General features: G+C 42.8%; 1 protein-coding gene across 3 annotated transcripts in view; it reads left to right on the top strand.

Annotated features, from left to right (window-relative positions):
- dscama (DS cell adhesion molecule a) overlaps positions 1-16578 on the top strand; it is a 179823-nt gene extending 163245 nt beyond the window's left edge. For 2 of the 3 annotated variants that reach the window (XM_036990093.2, XM_090186396.1), the window contains exons 19-33: positions 5629-5784; positions 6291-6424; positions 6741-6894; positions 7329-7446; positions 7781-7944; positions 8103-8201; positions 8335-8523; positions 8655-8945; positions 10252-10428; positions 10560-10590; positions 10775-10890; positions 11148-11297; positions 12203-12400; positions 12635-12937; positions 14355-16578. In XM_036990093.2, the coding sequence (XP_036845988.2) occupies positions 5629-5784; positions 6291-6424; positions 6741-6894; positions 7329-7446; positions 7781-7944; positions 8103-8201; positions 8335-8523; positions 8655-8945; positions 10252-10428; positions 10560-10590; positions 10775-10890; positions 11148-11297; positions 12203-12400; positions 12635-12937; positions 14355-14749 (2675 nt within the window). In that variant the 3' untranslated portion in view covers positions 14750-16578. The remainder of the gene's footprint in view (positions 1-5628; positions 5785-6290; positions 6425-6740; positions 6895-7328; positions 7447-7780; positions 7945-8102; positions 8202-8334; positions 8524-8654; positions 8946-10251; positions 10429-10559; positions 10591-10774; positions 10891-11147; positions 11298-12202; positions 12401-12634; positions 12938-14354) is intronic. The other variant, XM_090186395.1, reaches the window with a different exon arrangement.
- Positions 16579-17849: the final 1271 nt, after the last annotated feature.

Below are 17849 nucleotides of genomic sequence, written 5' to 3' on the forward strand. Positions count from 1 at the left end.
GGACTATTCGATGCTATTGCAGTCCGCCTCATCAATGTAACAGTATAAACTTTACGCCTGTCCCCTTGCCCCGACCTGGGCGCGAACCAGGGACGCTCTGCATACATCAACAGTCACCCTCAAAGCATCGTTACCCATCGCTCCACAAAAGCCGCGGCCCTTGCAGAGCAAGGGGAACCACTACTTCAAGGTCTTGGAGCAAGTGACGTCACCGATTGAAACGCTATTTAGCGCGCACCACCACTAACTAGCTAGCCGTTTCACATCCAGGCACACAAAGAGAGAGTTAGACTGTATCTGCCCTAGTCCGTAGCCTCCAAGGCACATAGAATGTATACAATATCAACATGATTACCTATGCATGATAATTCAAGTGGGATGAGAATGAGACATATTAGCAGTGACCTAGGCTTTCTAGTCCAAGTCAGACAGCCTGGCATGGCATGCAGTCGCCACATGCTGGAGAGACGTCAGAGTGATGGCTTCTGACTCCTCATCTGTCATATTACATCCCCTCTGATGGCCCCTGGATGCACCAATTGAAAAGCAACACAATCTAGTTTGCATAGTAACAGTGCATGTCATATTGGGACACACTCCCAACAATAGTACAGTCATTTTTTTATTATTTAACTAATAAAAATCAGTCAGTTAAGAACAAATTCTTATTTTCAATGACGGCCTAGGAACAGTGGGTTAACTGCCTGTTCAGGCGCAGAACAACAGATTTGTACCTTGTCAGCTCAGGGATTTGAACTTGCAACCTTTCGGTTACTAGTCCAACACTCTAACCACTAGGCTACCCTGCCGTTCCATAGCCATGTATTACATCTATTATGTATATATTGATATCTTATGTAACATTGACAACAATTCATATGAATACATATCTTATTCATTTAAATGAAAGATGTCACTCATTATGTCAAGTCAAATCAAATCAAAGTGTATTGGTCGCGTACACAGTTTTTAGCAGATGTTATAGTTATAGTGGGTGCAGCAAAATGCTTGTGTTACTAGCTCCTAATAGTGCAGTAAAATGTCTAGTTCCTAACAGTGCAGTAAAATGTCAAACTAGTATACAAATAATCTAACATCTAAAATTAAGAAATGTCAGAAGGAATTAAATGAACAACCAAAAGATCACTGTATCAGTAATCCAAATGCAATCCATATAGACACTGAAAATATACTAAGAATGTGTGATATGTGTGATAGAAATCATGTTGATGTATTTATTGTCAAAGACACTTGTCTAAACCCTCAGCCAGGGCCTGTTGTGTTCATCAAATATTTTAAGTGTGAGCAATATAAATGTTTTTGTTGGGAAAGTATCATGGGTTGTTTACCTCATGCACCAGAAGAGGGGGCTATAGGCCCCTTTTCTAAAATGGTGGAGCAACTGTGTGTTATCCATCAACACTGCTCTAAACATTTGGCACCAGCCTGTCACTGCAGTAATCAAACTCAGCACCCATCAATGGTGTACATTTATCAGCCGTTTTATGGATTTCATATACTGTGCATTCGGAAAGTATTGAGACCCCTTGACTTTTTCCAGATTTTGTTACATTACAACCTTATTCTAAAATTGATTAAATCGTTTTTTTCGCCTCATCAATCTATACACAATACCACATAATGACAAAGAAAAAACAGGTTTTTACAAATGTTTTCAAATGTCTAAAAATAATAATAATGGAAATATCACATTTACATAAGTATTCAGACCCTTTACTCAATACTTTGTTGTATTTGGGGAGTTCCTCCCATTCTTCTCTGCAGATCCTCTCAAGCTGTCAGGTTGGATGGGGAGCATCGCTGCACAGCTATTTTCAGGTCTCTCCAGAGATGTTCAATTGAGTGTCCCGAAGCCACTCCTGCATTGTCTTGGCTGTGTGTGTAGGGTCAATTGTCCGGTTGGAAGGTGAACCATACACCAGTCTGAGGTCCTGAGCACTCTAGAGCAGGTTTTCATCAAGGATCTCTCTGTACTTTGTTCTGTTCATCTTTCATCCGGACTAGTCTCCCAGTCCCTGCCACTGAAAAACATCCCCACAGCATGATGCTGCCACCACCATGCTTCACCGTAGGGATGGTGCCAGGTTTCCTCCAGATGTGACGCTTGTCATTCAGGCCAAAGAGTTCAATCTTGGTTTCATCAGACCAGAGAATTGTATTTCTCATGGTCTGAGAGTCCTTTAGTTGCCTTTTGACAAACTTCAAGTGGTGTTGTCATGTGCCTTTTACTGAGGAGTGGCTTCTGTCTGGCCACTCTACCATAAAGGCCTGATTGGTGGAGTGCTGCAGTTATGGTTGTTTTTCTGGTTTTCCCATCTCTACAGAGGAACTCTGGAGTTCTGTCAGAGTGAACATCAGGTTCTTGGTCACCTCCCTGACCAAGGCCCTTCTCCCCCAATTGCTCAGGGTTGGTGGTTTCAAATGTCTTCCATTTAAGAATGATGGAGGCCACTGTGTCCTTGGCGACCTTCAATGCTGCTGAAATATTTTGGTACCCTTCCCCAGATTTGTGCCTCAACACAATCCTGTCTTGGAGTTCTACGGACAATTCCTTCATGAGGTCCATGGCTTGGTTTTTGACCTTATATAGACAAGTGTGTGCCTTTCCAAATCATGTCTAAGCCATTGAATTTACCACAGATGGACTCCAATCAAGTGGTAGAAACATCTCAAGGATGATCAATGGAAACAGGATGCACCTGAGCTCAATTTCGAATCGCATAGCAAATGAAGCTCAATTTCGAGTCTCATAGCAAATTAATACTTATGTTAATAAGGTATTTCTGATTTGTATTTGTAATACATTTGCAAAAATGTCTAAAAACCTGTTTTTGCTTGGTCATTATGAGGTATTGTGTGTAGATTGGTGAGGAAAGTGTTGTATTTAATCCATTTTAGAATAAGTGTGTAATCTAACAAAATGTGGAAAAAGGGAAATTGTCAGAATACTTACCGAATGCACAGTACCTACAGAACAGTGAGTCAGAATTCATTGATCACAGCTATTGTAGTATACAGCATATATTTTACTGCACGTTTCCAAATCACACTATTATGACTCATAAACCTATGAGGTTTATATCTCAGAGAACTGTTCTGATTAGCCCACAACACAACTATAGATGGAGTTATAGAGCCAGAGATTAGTAGATTCCAGAGCTCTTCATATGCTATGGCTGCTTTGGGACAGTTTGTGTTTGAATGACTGCATTAAAAGAGAGGAAGAAGAAGGAAGTGTACTAACAGGGAGGATGGAGCATTAACAGACTGTGGCTCTAATCCAGACTGCAGTAGAGGAGGGGAAGATAGAGAGAGGGAGAGACATCCATTATTCAACACTTAGAGAAGCATCATCAGCGTCAAGGTCAGACACACCAGAACAGGGCTTTTTAACCCTGTATTTGTGTCCATGTTTTGATTCAAGGCTGTGCTATCACTGCTATGACATCCTTGGACATATTGTTTGATGTACAGTACCAGTCAAAAGTTTGGACACACCTACTCATCCCAGGGTTTGTCTTGTTTTACTCATTTCTACATTGTAGAATAATAGTGACATTGCCTTGATGACAGCTTTGCACACTCTTGGCATTCTCTCAACCATCTTCATGAGGTAGTCACCTGGAATGCATTTCAATTGACAATGGCCTTGTTAAAAGTTAATTTGTGAAATTTCTTTCCATCTTAAAGCGTTTGAGCCAATCAGTTGTGTTGTGACAAGGTAGGGGTGGTATACAGAAGATAGCCCAATTTGGTAAAGGACCAAGTCCATATTATTGCAAGAACATCTCAAATAAACAAAGAGAAGTTACAGTGCATCATTACTGTCAGACATGAAGATCAGTCAATCTGGAAAATTTCAAAAACCATCAAGCACTATGATGAAACTGGCTCTCAGGAAGACACACCTCTGCTGCAGAGGATACGTTCATTAGAGTTACCAGCCTCAGAAATTGCAGCCCAAATAAATAAAAGTAACAGACACATCTCAACATCAACTGTTCAGAGGAGACTGCGTGAATCAGGCCTTCATGGTTGAATTGCTGTAAAGAAACCACTACTAAAGGACACCAATATGAAGAAGAGAGCTGCTTGGGCCAAGAAACACGAGCATTGGACATTAGATGAGTCCAAATTTGAGACTTTTGGTTCCAATCGCCGTGTCTTTGTGAGGCGCAGAGTAAGTGAACGGAGGATCTCTGCATGTGTGGTTCCCACCGTGAAGCATGAAGGAGGAGGTGTGAGGGTGTGGGGGGATTTGTTGGTGACACTGTCTGTGATTTATTTCGAATTCAAGGCACACTTAACCAGAATGGCTACCACAGCATTCTGTGATGCGCCTTCACACCTGGTTTGCGCTTAGTGGGACTATCATTTGTTTTTCAACAGTACAATGACCCAAAACACACCTCCAGGCTGTGTAAGGGCTATTTGGCCAAGAAGAGAGTGATGGAGTGTTGCATCAGATGACCTGGTCTCCACAATCACCCAACCTCAACCCAATTGAGATTGTTTGGAATGAGTTGGACTGCAGAGTGAAGGAAAAGCAGCCAACAAGTGCTCAGCATATGTGGGAACTCCTTCAAGACTGTTGGAAAAGCATTCCAGGTGAAGCTATTTGATAGAATGCCAAGAGTGTGCAAAGCTGTCATCAAGGCAAAGGGTGGCTACTTTGAAGAATCTAAAATATATTTTGGTCATTTTAACACTTTTTTGCTTACTACATGATTCCATATGTGTTATTTCATAGTTCTGATGTCTTCACTATTATTCTACAATGTAGAACATAGTAAAAAAATAAATACAAAAAAAAGCAATGAGTAGGTGTGTCCAAACTTCTGACTGGTACTGTATGTGTTATACTATTCAAGCGTTCACTGAGTGTACAAAACATTAGGAACACCTTCCTAATATTTAGTTGCACCCTCTTTTGCCCTCAGTACAGCCTCAATTCGTCAGGGCATGGACTCTACAAGGTGTCGAAAGCATTCCACCTGGATGCTGGCACATGTTGAACCCAATGCTTCCCATATTTGTGTCAAGTTGGCTGTATGTTCTTTAGAAGGTGGACTATTACTGCTACTACACACAGGAAACTGTTGAGTGTGAAACACCCAGCAGCGTTACAGTTCTTGACACAAACCAGTGCGCCTGGCACCTACCACCATACCCCATTCAAAGGGCACTTGGATATTTTGTCTTGCCCATTCACCCTCTGAATGGCACACATACCCAATCCATGTCTCAATTGTCTCAAGGCTTAAAAATCATTCTTTAACCGGTCTACTCCCCTTCATCTACACTGATTGAAATGGATTTAACAAGTGACATCAATAAGGGATCATAGCTTTCACCTGGATTCACCTGGTCAGTTTATGTCATGGAAAGAGCAGGTGTTCTTAATGTTTTGTATTTACCGGTATTTACCAAGCAACTTTTCATCTAAGTTAGTTGACATTTACAGTAATTCTGCATTTGACATCCTTGTTTTTCTCCCTCCCTTCTTCCCTGTCTCTTTTCCTTGCTCCCTACTTCTCTTTCTGCCTTATTCCTACCCTTATTTCCTCTCATTGCCCTCTATCCCTTCCTCTCCTTCTCCTATCTCAGAGCTGGGGGAGATCCGTAACGTGACCACCTCTAAGCCGTCTCTGGAGCTGGATGGTCTGGAGAAGTACACCAACTACAGCATCCAGGTGCTGACCTTCACCCGGGCCGGGGACGGGGTGCGCAGCGAGCAGATCTTCACCCGCACCAAGGAGGACGGTACGCACACAAGTAGACAAGAAGTCTTCAGGCACTGTTCTAGGATCAGCTTGCGCTCTCTAAATTCTAACCTTAACTATTAGGGGGAAGATGCTAAACTGACCTTAGATCACTGTGTAGGGGGAACTGCATCATACTAATCATACTAGAGGTCAGGGGTCAGCTGTGGTAGGTAAACCGTGCCTAGATTTGCATATCCCCTCTTGCATTATGTAAGAGCGTTTTGAAAAGTAGAAATAATTATGACAGAACTTCTGTTTGAATTTGATGTGAAATTATATACATTTTTGTTGAGTTGGTGCAGAAGACTCACATAAGTAGCTGAAAAATTGCAGCTCCTGCATATTGCAGATCGCCCTGTAGCATCAGACATTCAGGCACGGTTACTGGAATGACTGATTTTGACACTGGCAAAACTTAAATACAGATTGGTTTCCTTAGAAGATACACAAAATGAGGATAAGGGTAATAATGTATATTTCCCTATTTCACTTTTCCCTCACCAGTTCCTGGTCCTCCGGCTGGGGTGAAGGCAGCGGCGGCGTCTAACTCTGTGGTGTTTGTGTCGTGGCTCCCTCCTCTCAAACTCAACGGCATCATCAGAAAATACACAGTCTTCTGCTCTAACCCACACCCCACGGTAAGGAGGGCACAGAGTACTGGGTTTCAGAGTGCAGGGATAAAGGCATGTCAGTGATGGACATACAGTAGATTTAAGAGACCTGACATAATTGGAGGAGAGGGAGGCACCAGATTCAAGGGCTAGACTAGATAAGAAGCCTGCATGGTGCACAAAGCTACAGGGAGACTGATGATGGCTTATAAACCCTCTATCTAAAATTGTCAGGGCTGTGACATCAATGATTCAACTCTAATAATTGATACCTTGGTACAGACATTTGGAGTAAGTCCTGTATCTCTCTACTAACTTCATGTCGGTCTCTCCCCTCCTACAGGTGAGCAGTGAGTTTGAAGCAGCGCCAGACGTCTTCTTCTACCGTATCCCCAACCTGAGCAGGAGCCGCCAGTACAGCATCTGGGTGGTGGCCGTCACCGCAGCCGGCCGTGGCAACGCCAGCGACATCATCACCGTCAAGCCCCAGGCCGAGGGTAGGTGGAGCTTATGGTTTCCCTTCTCATTATCCTGAGACAGATGGTAAGATGAGATGTCTCAGTCTCTGAATGTTTTTAGAAGACACAAAAGTCATCAGCTCATTTTCACTGTGTCAAAGCCTTGATCAGAACATTTAAAGGGACACAACCCAGAGAACTCTGCCTATGAGCTGCTTAATGAGAACTGATAAACTGACAGCACTGTGCTGCCTAACGAGAACTGATAAGCTGTCAGCATGGTGCTGCTTGGTGAGAACTGATAAGCTGTCAGCACTGTGCTGCTTGGTTTACACTGCTTTTATAGAGCTTCCCTTGAAAGTATTTGGGATCGATTTCCACCTTTGGGTCTATTCCATTACTTCTGTTGTACCAGGAAAACTAAATCAAGTCAGCCAAAGTATTTGACCCGGTTGTGGTGTGTTTGTGTGCAGCTCCAGCTCAGATCCTGACATTCAACGGCACAGTGACCACCCCCTGGATGAGGGACATCGTGTTGCCCTGTAAGGCGGTGGGCGACCCAGCCCCCACGGTCAAGTGGCTCAAGGAGACGTGAGTACAGAGTACAACACATCATGCTGCATGTAGGACAGACAGTAGAACTTCGTACAGACCATGTTTTGAGTCACTTATAACACACACTAAATATCAGTGAAAAAACAGTGGCTCTTTGGAATGCCAATTTTCAATGAAGACCTTGTGTGTTTGCAGTATCCTTTCACACTTATCAGCAGAATGTAAAAAAATCATGGTTGTTGACATGTGCCGCATATTCCTATACACATAAAAGTATTGTAACATTATCCAATACTTTTCAAATATTTTCTCTGTGGTGTATCTCACTGTAGTTCATTGTCTGACTGTCTTTCGTACATTTGTGATTCAGCAATGGAAGCCCCGCCCCTGCTGTGATTGACAGTAGACGCATTGTTCAGGGCAACGGCAGCCTGGTCATCCGCACAGTGAAAGCTGAGGATTCTGGGAACTACACCTGTGTGGCTAGCAACAGTTTTGGGCCAGATAAAATCATCCTCAACCTGCAGGTTCAAGGTAAGTCAGTTAGGGTGTGGTGGAACAATCCAGTTTACCAGTCTTCAGGTCAGTTCATAACAATACTAAATAGACATGTATTCATCATAGGTAGTGAAGTGAAAGGATATCATCATGAGTTAGAAGGACTTAAATAAAATCCATATTTTTACTTCTAGTTCCCCCGGACCAGCCACGTCTCACCGTTACCAAGACGACCACCACTTCCATCACTCTTTCCTGGATACCAGGAGACAACGGAGGCAGCTCCATACGAGGTCAGACACCAACGCAGCTAGCAGCAACACTAACTATTATTGGAGATTTTTGTTTTCCCTTGGACAACAGCGTACTGACTTTATTGAATAGCAGGCAACACTGTAACATCCTAACCTCTCTCTCACACATCAGGCTACATCCTGCAATACTCAGAGGACAACAGTGAGAAGTGGGGCAACTTTGCCATCAGCCCTAGTGAGCGTTCCTATCGACTGGAGAACCTGAAGTGTGGCACCTGGTACAAGTTCACCCTGACTGCCCAGAATGCTGTGGGGCCAGGTCGCATCAGTGAGATCATCGAGGCTAAGACTCATGGGAAAGGTAGGGTGAATGTTTTTTATTAAATAGTGACCCCATTGCTTTTACTCAGTTAATAATGGAAAACTCATTCTTATGGAAAGACCTCTCATTGAAGTGTTTGTGTGGACTCCTCTCTCCTCACTCCCCAACAGAACCCCAGTACTCTAAAGAACAGGAGCTCTTCACCAGTATCAATGCCACGCGTGTCAGGCTCAACCTGATTGGCTGGAACAATGGTGGCTGTCCAATCACATCCTTCACGTTAGAGTACCGTTCGGTGGAGTCTCCCACGTGGACCACGGCCCAACGCACCTCTCTGACCAAGAGCTACATCCTGTATGACCTGGCCGAGGCCACCTGGTACGAACTACAGATGAAGGTGTTCAACAGCGCCGGGTCAGCAGAGAAGAGGGTCAAGTTTTCCACTCTGAGCTACGATGGCAGTGAGTTCACTTGTCTATACACGCTTATAGTGACTTATTCAGGATATCTGAATAAAGAATGAAGAACTGTAGTTTAAAGTCATTTACCTAACCATTCCTTGAAAATTGTTTCACAACTGCCTGAGTTTCCATCAAAAACATTAATTTACAGTATGTCCTATGCCTTGAAGGAGAAGGAAATGACCTCATATTTAGCTATTTACTGGTCCTTGGAGCTCTTCTCTCCTCCCTGCCATTAAAGTGGCTGTCTCATGCTAGTCTTTCCTGGTCCGTGCTTTAAAAGGCTCTAGGCCTAACTGATGAATGGGGCAGTAAAGTACCTCAAGTAGATGTTCTGCTGACTCCAGTGGTTGTGGCGATTTCACACACACACACACACACACACCTTCACTAGACTCTAGTCTATTTGTCCCCCCCACATCCATCTAACCCCCCAGCCATCCAGGAAGTGTAAAAGGGGAAAAAATAGCTTCGTTTTCAGCTAAGAAGGTTGAGTTGATCTTCTGTCAAGTGGGCATTACTGCCAGTTTGGCAGAATGTCAGGTGCTGATTGCAGCTAGCGCAGTGCTGCAGCAGCTTGTTGGAGCAGATTGGGTGGGTTTGATGGAAAATACATTAAGATTGGGATGCAAGATATAGAGGCACTGTTACCTTGTGCCAAGTGCTTGATCCATGTTTTAAACATTAACACAAAGCTCATTTAGTATTTACTATTCATCGACAGACACTGCATAGCAGAGGAGGCTCGTGGGAGGAGCTATAGGAGGACTGGCTCATTGTAATGGCTGAAATGGAATTATGGGAACGGTATTAAATACATCAAACATATGGAAACCATTACCAGCCATTAAAATGATCCTGTCCTCCTATAGTTCCTCACACCAGCCTCCACTGCTGTATAGGCTTAATATGTGTTCGTGTTTGGATTATTTTTTTGCAGTCATTCTCTCGTCTACCAGGTCTGGTTGCGACACTTGACAACCTTCTAGTTATTGTACAAGTCACCTAACGTAGCAGGCGTAAAGGAAACGCCTGAGCGGGATGCCCCACATTCTGGTCCTGACGAGAAAGAAAACTGTCAGGGAGTTTCTCTTCTGGACTATTCAACCAATCCACTAAATATAGAGGAGGAGTTAAGATGAAGTGTCACCAAAGCGGAAGTCTCATTACAGGCTCTCTTCCAATTCCCCTGAAAACCTCATTTACCCAGCCCCGCTGAGGGTGTTGTGCATCAAACTACATAATGTTGTCATAACACATGTCATTAGCTGACATAAACTATGACATCTCTATGACCTGTCTCAAGGTACCATTGCTCCACTGGTGAAGGCTCCAACGGTGAGTGTGGACAGTACGTCCAGTAACGAGGGTCTGAAGATGGTGACCATCATCTCCTGTGTGCTGGTGGGAATCGTGCTGGTCTTCGTCCTGCTTCTAGTCCTCAGGAGGAGGAGGAGGGAACAGAGACTGAAGAGGCTCAGAGGTGAGAGGTCACAGCAGCAACAGGGCAACGCCTGATTGGTTAGATTTCTGTCAAATTTCGGTAACTATTGTCAAGTATAGTGTGAGTATCATCTGTATGTAATGTGATTTTTGTTCTTGTTTGCTCTGTAGATGCGAAAAGTTTGGCAGAGATGCTGATGAGGTAAGCATGAGCAGTTTGACATATAACTTTATAGACAGTTACTATTGTCTAATGTATTAATGGAAGAAAAAAACATTCAATACTGTATCTATAGAATCATATTAGAATCACACGTTTCTGAATATCTGATGCAGTGTAATGAGGTCCTTATTGACCAGTGTATGTTGTTTCCTGTGTTCCCCAGTAAAAACACACGACCTGCAGACACCATCAACAAGCAGCAGCAGACCCTTAGAATGCACATCGACATCCCCCGAGCCCAGCTGCTCATAGAGGAGAGAGACACCATGGAGACAGTCGGTGAGTGGACACTGATACATTATGCTGCTTTCATGTGTTCTCTGAATTATCGGAAACTTTGGACTGAAACTCCCGGAAAGCTCCCGGACATGTCAAAACTCATAATGAGCTTCCAAGTAGGAAATACGAGTGTAACATTGGATAACAATATGTGAGTATCACATATCTGTGGCCTTCTATGTGGTAGTAGTACCTACTGTGGCGATTCTCATCGTACTGTGGTGACCATGTTTGTGAAATGATTCTCTCTATTTCAGACGACAGGTCCACAGTGCTGCTGACTGACAATGACTTTGGGGAGACTCAGAAACAGAAGTCATCTACGGTTACCCACACCGTCCACTACCAGTCCCTGTCCCAGGCCACCGGACCTCTAGTGGATGTATCTGATGCTAGGCCAGGAACCAGTAAGTCCAGTACGGACATCCTCTTTACTTTACTAGCGGTGGAGCTAGAATTAATAAGTGCAATCAGGATTGCATTCATACAGCTGGAATTTATTCAGCTAGACTTGATTCCAGACAACAGACTGGTTTGATTCAGCTCCAGTCCTCAGAGAGTCATCAGAAGCATTAGGAGCACTGCCCCTACCATCTCTACTGATGTTGTTCACACTGATAAGCATTTACTTTCAAAACAGTGATTATTGCTGTTATATTATTTTCAATTCTAAACATGAATGATTATGTACAGTGGGGCAAAAAAGTATTTAGTCAGCCATCAATTGTGCAAGTTCTCCCACTTAAAAAGATGAGAGGCCTGTACCAAATACTTATTTTCCACCATAATTTGCAAATAAATTCATTAAAAATCCTACAATGTGATTTTCTGGATTTTTTTTCTCATTTTGTCTGTCATAGTTGAAGTGTACCTATGATGAAAATTACAGGCCTCTGTCATATTTTTAAGTGGGAGAACTTGCACAATTTGTGGCTGACTAAATACTTTTTTGCACCACTGTATGTGTATTGCATCCAATCAAAAATGTACGTATTTGTGGAGGACTGCAATCAACCCAATCAAACCTTTTTCTCACTGTTATTGTAAGCTATATGTATTTGTGTGGACATCCTGAGATGAACTCCAGGTGAGATATTGTGATGGTGGCCGTTTTCTTTTTGTTGGTTTATGTGAGGATTGGGTGTCCATCCGTCATTGCTATTGCCAGATACACACTTACTGCCACCCTTAAAAACACTCACAGTCAGCTTAAAAAAACAGAGCATTGCAGTTCTCAAGATGACCTCTTGCTATGTGACATAACACCCTGGTGTGTGACTGTGATGTCATTTTCTGTATCTTTCCTTGTCAGACCCCACAGCCCGCCGCACAGCCAAAGCAGGCCCTGCCGCACGCAACCGCTACGCTAGCCAGTGGACCCTGAACCGACCACACCCGCCAGTCTCGGCCCACACCCTGAGCACTGACTGGAGATTGCCCACGCCACGGGTGACCGGCTCTGTGGACAAGGAGAGTGACAGCTACAGCGTCAGCCCATCTCAGGACACAGGTAACAACGCACCTGAAGATGAGACAAGTCTGCAACAACTGCTATAACAGTCCCCATATAAGAATGTCTGTAACATCACCCTTAACCATAACAACACCTCTCACCTCTTTAATAAAAACAGATCGGCCTACTATAGAACTTTCAACAATGCCAACAGTTTATAACAATGCTAATGCTAGCATTATCCCCTAACTGCTCTACTAACATGGCCTCTAACCTTAACCCCTGGTATAGACCGGGCACGGAGCAGCATGGTGTCCACAGAGAGCGCCTCGTCCACCTACGAGGAGCTGGCGCGGGCCTACGAGCACGCCAAGATGGAGGAGCAGCTGCGGCACGCCAAGTTTACCATCACAGAGTGCTTCATCTCGGATACGTCGTCGGAGCAGATGACAGCAGGCACCAATGACTACACAGACAGCCTGACGTCCAGCACACCCTCCGAGTCAGGCATCTGCAGGTTCACTGCCTCCCCGCCCAAGCCTCAGGATGTCAGCCGAGTCATGAACATGGCCGCACCCAAAGCTCACAGACCGGGTGAGGCCACGTAGACAAACTCTGCTGTAGCTAACTCTGAGCTCTGTTGCTAATGTTTGTTAGCCTTCACCATGCCTGTAATGCTTTGGTTTGAGGCCCCCCCCCCCCCCCCCCCCAAGCACTAACGCTAATCCTAACCCTTATGTTCACTTTAAGATCTGATACATACTTTCTTCATATATAGACTGTGGGTTTAGTCCATGGTCTGTTACATGTATGCGGAACTGTAGCTGAATTGAATAACTCTGTGTCTTAACATTTCAAGCTATTATGTTCTTTAAATGCCAATAAAAACTAACAAACTCTGTAATGTGCATTTAAAACACAACGCTGGTCTGTCAGACCAAACGTATCAATTCAGGGCCATTTCCCTCTCCCTCGTAAATGTTAGGCAAACTAGATCATATCCCAGGGTTAGGGGTTCGTCAATATTTACTGCTGATATATCAATTTAACTGTTCTGAAGATAATGGTCTAGTAATGCTTAGGGTTGAACAATTCTGGGAACTATCAATAAATTCCCTGGTTTTCCCGAAATCCCGGATGGAGGATTCCTGGAATCGGCAGGGAATAAACATGAAACCTGGAATCTTCCAACACGGATTTCTGGAAAAACAGGGGTTTTATTGAAAGTTCCCAGAATTTTGCAACCCTAGTAATGCTACTTGCAGCAACAAATGTGGAGTTTTGCAGACAGTGATTTCAATAGATTCATGTATTAATTAAGGTAATGTATTAATGAAGATTATTCTATTGACTAAACTCCATTGCAGGATGACCAAGCTTGAACATTGAACCACCTAAATCTGTTTGAGGCCACTTCACCTCATGAAATCAGTATTTTTGTTGAAGTCTTCATCTTATTCATTCTATATAGTTTTGGTTCATTATAGTTATATTTTATTAAACTCTGTAGACTTTACTCAGATACATTTGTAATGAGCAGCGCTGGAGTCTTAAATCTATAACATTACTTATTTATGTTATAGAAAAGCGACAGTCTCCTTCTCCCTCCATTAACCTAATAAGTATAATGGAATCTGGGGGGGGTTTAATGACATTGTAATATATTGCCATTTCATTTCATGTTGGTCAAGGCCAAATTCAGATGAAGAACATTCTTTGGCATATTACCTCAATAACCAGACAAAGCAGTATACTTTAATAGTCTGTCAGAATCTATGGATGACTTTGGCATATACACTACCCTAGTTTTGTGGGTTGGTGTGGAAGATGTGATGAGCTTGTATCTCACCTAACCTTTCCCCCAGAGGCAGTCATTTCTCTTTACTGAAGTGTTTTGAGCTGAGATTTTTCCATATTTCCACTGGCCATATGTGTTTTCTATGGGGTTGTTGTCCATAAAACACAATGCATCATAACTAACTCCCCTCTCTTTCCTTCCTTTGTCCTTTAGGGGGCGAGCTAGTGCACCTGCCTCCTTACCTGCGCATGGACTTCCTGCTGAACCGCGGCATGTCGTCCTCGGGCACTGGAGGGAGGGGTGGCACCGGGGGGGAGGGGGCCATGGGCCAGGCCTGCTTGGAGCCCCAGAAGAGTCGCTCCCTGAAACGGCCATCACGCATGGCACCCCCAACTCCCACGGAGGCCCCCCAAGCCAGCAACAGGGCCAGCAGCAGGGACCCAGTGGCCCAGTGGCAACCCGGCTCAGCAGCCACCCTGCCTCACAGAGAGGGCTCAGAGCTGGCCCAGGCCGCCAAGCTTAGCACCTCCCAAGAGTCCCTGCTGGACTCACGAGGACACCTCAAACAGACCAACAACCCCTACGCAAAGTCCTACACGCTGGTATAACATCAGTGGCATGGGGCCAGACTAAAACTCACACTAACACTGGACTTATTACACTTACAAGTGCAGTAAACTGACTCTCACCACACAGTCCTGTATATAATGTCCCCTTTCTTCTTAAAGGAGGGGTACCTTTTACTAATCTTCTTTTATTTATTTTTGGAGCTTTCTTTCTTTGTTTTTTTTTTTAAACTTGTGAGTAAATTCATTCATCTGAAATGACTCCACGTGGAGCTTGCCAAAATAATTTTGTTATGAGGGAACATTATTTATTCTTGATTATTATTGTTAATCATTAATTATTAATCAGTGATTATTTGTTCTTAGTTCTCAACTATTAATGATTATTAATTATTGATTACAATTGATCAATTATTACCATTACTACACTATTTGAATTAGAACCTGGACAACTTTTTTCCCAGAGTATGAGATGATAATTTGGAGCTTGTCATTTTTTTCTATGGAAACTTCCTCTAAAACACTGAATGAAACTCTGGAGAAATCTGGGATGGAAGCAATCGACACCAGTCCAAACTTGTCAGCTGCTCTCAAATTATTACTTTTTTGAAGAAAAAAATCTATTTCCTATGGATGCATGGGTACTGACCAATTAAAGACGATTAAGAGGATTATGATCACGACTGGACAGCCCAGTTGACCATTTTTGTCACACAATGAAATGATCCAATGTGAAGATTTATTATTCTTATTACTATAAATATATATATATAAAAAGAGAAATCACTTTTATTTGTGGATATTACAGGGAAGAATTGATTTGGTTAATAAAGTCCGTAGTCATGTTTGCACATATCTCGTTTTGATTAGGAAATGGAGTCTCTGTTGATCTTTCTCTGTGTCGCATACTCTGATGGTGCAATATGAAAAAAGATTATGAAAATTATATTGATACTATTTGCTCTATACTGTACTGTAATGAAAAATAACTATGTTAGTATACTTACAGGGCGGGACAAACCCCAGCTATGTATTCAGGTGTAGTTTACCACTGCTAATTTGCCAGGATGGTAAAGGAAGTTAGTTAGAACAGGGAGGGTCAGAGATATAACGGTTTGCACTTCACGACACCCCCCAAAAAAATGTCCAGACAGAGCCCCTATTCTCAGTGCACTAGGTAGAGTCTTCAAGGCTCTCACTCTCCTCCTCAATAGATTTATTGTCGCTGCATTGCCGTGATGCTCCTCTACAGGGAAAAACTTGAGACAATCCCCCCTTCAAACCAAATCAAAATCTATGGGAAGTGTCTATCTAAAGTGTGGATGTAACTACACAGTTTTAGTTGTTGTTTCCCCTGGCCCATTTTTCTTTCTATTTTAGTCCTGGAGGGAGAGTTTGATAAGAATGCTGTGAGGTCATTAATGGCAGTTTATATTATTTGTTTTAATTGTCTTCATTATGATATTCCTTTTAACAAAATGTCGCTTTTTATTTTTAACATGGTGTTCACCATGGTGGCACTGAAATAAAGAGAAACTAACCCACAGTTCAAATTTTATTAATAAAAAGGCTGTTCCCCAAATGATCCTTCACAGTTTGACATGAATGACTGGCAATGGGTTGTTTAGAGGCACGGATAGAGGAGGACGCCCGCACAGGTTGTGGGTGGGGTGTGTCACTGGGTGAGTGAGTGAATAAGTGAGTGAGGAACTGAGTCAGTGATTGAGTGGTGATAGGGGTGGATTGTTGGGTAATTCATCTGAAATGAATTTGAACGACAGTCATTGATTATCACTAATTCCTTTTTATGTAAAAGCACTCATGAGTCTCATAAAACTCAAACTCTCCAAATAAAAATATTGTTGTATCAATGACATTTCATGTTTTTTCAGTACTAAACCCCCTAAGGGCCCGGGGTTGGGTTTCTACTAAGCTAACGTGTGTCATTGTTTTAAGATCATCATGCCAAGGTTCATTTATACCCCTTTAAGCATCCCCCCAAAATATGTTTTAAAAAAAATTGATGAAACATTGAATTTGGCCTTACTGCTATTAGCCCATAGAAACGCATTGAATAACATATTCAGACATGGCAAAATAGTCCCAAAAAATAAAAAGGAAGTATGTTTTGAAGTGTCTTTCCTATATCTGAGAGATTTAAGAAAAATCATAAAATGATTTAAAAAAATAAATACACGTTTAACTATTTTTTTGTCACTGAAGTAATTCCATACACAGCATACTTCCATATACAGCATACTTCCATATACAGTATACTTCCATGTACAGTATACTTCCATGAATTTTTTAAATGGTCCCTGGCTACCTTCAGACAAGTCTTGTGGGGTTTGTGGGCGTCCTAGAGCAAAACAACCGACTTGTACTTGTTCGTGAGAGTCCCATCGTTCAATGGTGGGCTCATATTAAGGCGTCCGCATGCTTCCCATCCGAAACAGTTTGTGTATATTATATTATATATTGTTTTGTGATGTTTTTGTTCGTTTTGGTCTTCAGTAAGGGTGTTTTTGGCTGTTCGTTCACAATCTTTTTTTTCCTGAGGCAACCCGAAGTTCAGTAGCTAAAGTTTACGCCCCTTTTGTCAGTGATTGGTCAACAGTAGTGATTCTTCAATTAAGTTTTTGTCATTCAAATCAAATTGTATTAGTCACATATGCCGCATACAACAGGTGTAGTAGACCTTCAAGTGAAATGCTTACTTACGAGCCCCTAACCAACAATGCAGTTTAAAAAAAATACAGATAAGAATAAGAGATAAAAGTAACAAGTAGTTAAAGAGCAGCAGTAAAACAACAATAGCGAAACTATATTCAGGAGGGTACCAGTACAGAATCAATGTGTGGGGGCACCGGTTAGTTGAGGTAGTATGTAGATGTAGGTAGAGTTATTAAAGGGACTATGCATAGATGACAACAGAGAGTTGCAATGGTGTAAAGGGAGGGGGGGGGGGGGGACAGTGCAAATAGTCTGGGAATCTATTTAACTAGATGTTCAGGAGTCTTATGGCTTGGGGGTAGAAGCTGTTTAGAAGCCTCTTGGACCTAGACTTGGCGCTCTGGTACCACTTGCCGTACGGTAGCAGAGAGAACACTCTATGACTAGTGTGGCTGGAGTCTTTGACAAT

The sequence above is a fragment of the Oncorhynchus mykiss genome, chromosome 10 (genome assembly GCF_057628025.1).
Source record: "Oncorhynchus mykiss isolate SJ-2025 chromosome 10, ASM5762802v1, whole genome shotgun sequence".
Lineage (NCBI taxonomy): Eukaryota > Metazoa > Chordata > Actinopteri > Salmoniformes > Salmonidae > Oncorhynchus > Oncorhynchus mykiss.